Below are 1587 nucleotides of genomic sequence, written 5' to 3' on the forward strand. Positions count from 1 at the left end.
AATACGCCAATTAGCACAAATGGTAAGTTCCGACAGTGCCTACAAGTGTGCCTACTGGCCGCTAGATGACAATACCGGTTTCATATGTATACACCTGGTAATAACAGTTGTTAATCATTAGTTTTTTTATTGATTGCTTATAATTAAGATTGAGGAATTAGGTGTTAAATTTTCGGTACAGCTACTTTTTTGTATACATTTTAACATTGCCATTAGTAGTGCAAACATTAACCATTTTTCAGTAATCTTCTTTTCTCTTTCTTCCAATTATACGAATAAACTAATTCTGGCATTTAAAATTGAATCAAGCCATGCTTTCAAATTTTAGTTCTTGTAACCCTCCTGCATCTCATCACAATGAAAGGGTTATTCGTACTGAGTAATCCGACGCGCTCCGGGCTGTCTGCCTCGTGGTGTACGACAAGGGTCGATAGACATGCGATGAAAATGAACACGCAGCTAACACTGAGCGCCACTGCTATTGTTCTTTCCTTTTTGATTATTATACAAGATATAAACATTTTTTCCGAAAAATCAGCTCTATCTAGAAAAATATAATAATATTTAGATGACACATGCTAAAAATTAGAGAAAAATATTCAAAAGTACGGCCGGAAACCTGTATCCCGCTATGTAACTCTAATAAATCCCATTAAGGCTTTTAAATATGAAGAGTTTACTTCCAGATTAGTCTGGAGTCGCCTTTAAGATCCTCTTAAGGTTTCTGGTAAAAACTGGTTAAGTCTGATCAAAGTTCCCGGCCATGAAGATTTTGAAGGTGAGAAAGCAGATCCGCTGGCTCAGATAAGATCTTCACAGCCCATGATTGGTCCGCAATCCAACTGCAGTATCTCGTATACATCGGCGAAAGAGCCCTTGGTAAATGGCCATTCTATGAATATCATATATGGTAAATGTGCTAAGAAGACTATTAAACTTTTGAACATGGAAAAAAGTAAAGTAGTGGGGATGCTTACGAGACCCTGCCGACTGAGAGAACACTTTACCATCATGAGGTTTGGAGACAAACCTCGTCGAACCTGACTATCTTACTACTAACTATATTTTTATGGGGGAGGGGTGTAACCAAACACCAGACAAAATTACACATGTTTGCAGAAAAAGGGTAATCCTTAGAATTTTGGATACTGCACATTTTTCAACTAGTTCTACTGCAAAAAATTTCTATTTTACAGTTAACATTGTTGAATGTATTTTTTTCAGCGGGTGCCTATAATTATGTTAGCTGGAGAAGGCACACACGAACATTTTTATTCTACGACTCACGGGGCCTACGACACTGGAGTGAAACAAGCCAACGTGTTTTTACGTTATCATGTTGAAAAGGAAAGTAATTGAGAATCTTTCCATTATAGTCCGGGAGCCAGCGGCAGTTTTTTGCGACCAATTACCTTCCGCCTAATACTTTGGAGAATGCTTCAGCAGAGAGAAATAGAGAGTCACAATGCATTAAAAATATCAGTTGATAGAAACATGGTGCCCCCTACTCGCCCGTATACCCGTGATGGCCATTTGATTGATATATGTGTGTGTGTGTGTGTGTGTAGTCCTGGAATCACTCGTGGA

At 38.4% G+C, this 1587-nt stretch overlaps 2 protein-coding genes across 2 annotated transcripts in view; one reads left to right on the forward strand and one right to left on the reverse strand.

The window, feature by feature from the left end:
• LOC117182643 (spermine oxidase-like) overlaps positions 1-235 on the reverse strand; it is a 5571-nt gene extending 5336 nt beyond the window's left edge. Inside the window, exon 1 of the mRNA XM_033375744.1 lies at positions 211-235. Coding sequence (XP_033231635.1) covers positions 211-235 — 25 coding nt within the window. The remainder of the gene's footprint in view (positions 1-210) is intronic.
• Positions 236-770: 535 nt separating this feature from the next.
• Positions 771-1437, forward strand: LOC117168425 (probable polyamine oxidase 5). Its single transcript, XM_033354066.1, has 2 exons — positions 771-879; positions 1225-1437. Exons 1-2 carry the CDS (start codon positions 823-825, stop codon positions 1357-1359), a joined length of 192 nt encoding a protein of 63 aa, XP_033209957.1. The 5' UTR covers positions 771-822; the 3' UTR covers positions 1360-1437.
• The last annotated feature ends 150 nt before the right edge of the window (positions 1438-1587 follow it).

This window comes from Belonocnema kinseyi, chromosome 2 (assembly GCF_010883055.1).
Source record: "Belonocnema kinseyi isolate 2016_QV_RU_SX_M_011 chromosome 2, B_treatae_v1, whole genome shotgun sequence".
Classification (NCBI taxonomy): Eukaryota; Metazoa; Arthropoda; class Insecta; order Hymenoptera; family Cynipidae; genus Belonocnema; species Belonocnema kinseyi.

Bases quoted from the DNA above. Each gene is read 5' to 3' on its own strand.
- LOC117168425 (XM_033354066.1), top strand. From the start codon at position 823: ATGATTGGTCCGCAATCCAACTGCAGTATCTCGTATACATCGGCGAAA. The intron at 880-1,224 runs GTAAATGGCCAT...TATTTTTTTCAG, and splicing joins CATCGGCGAAAGAGCCCTTG to CGGGTGCCTATAATTATGTT.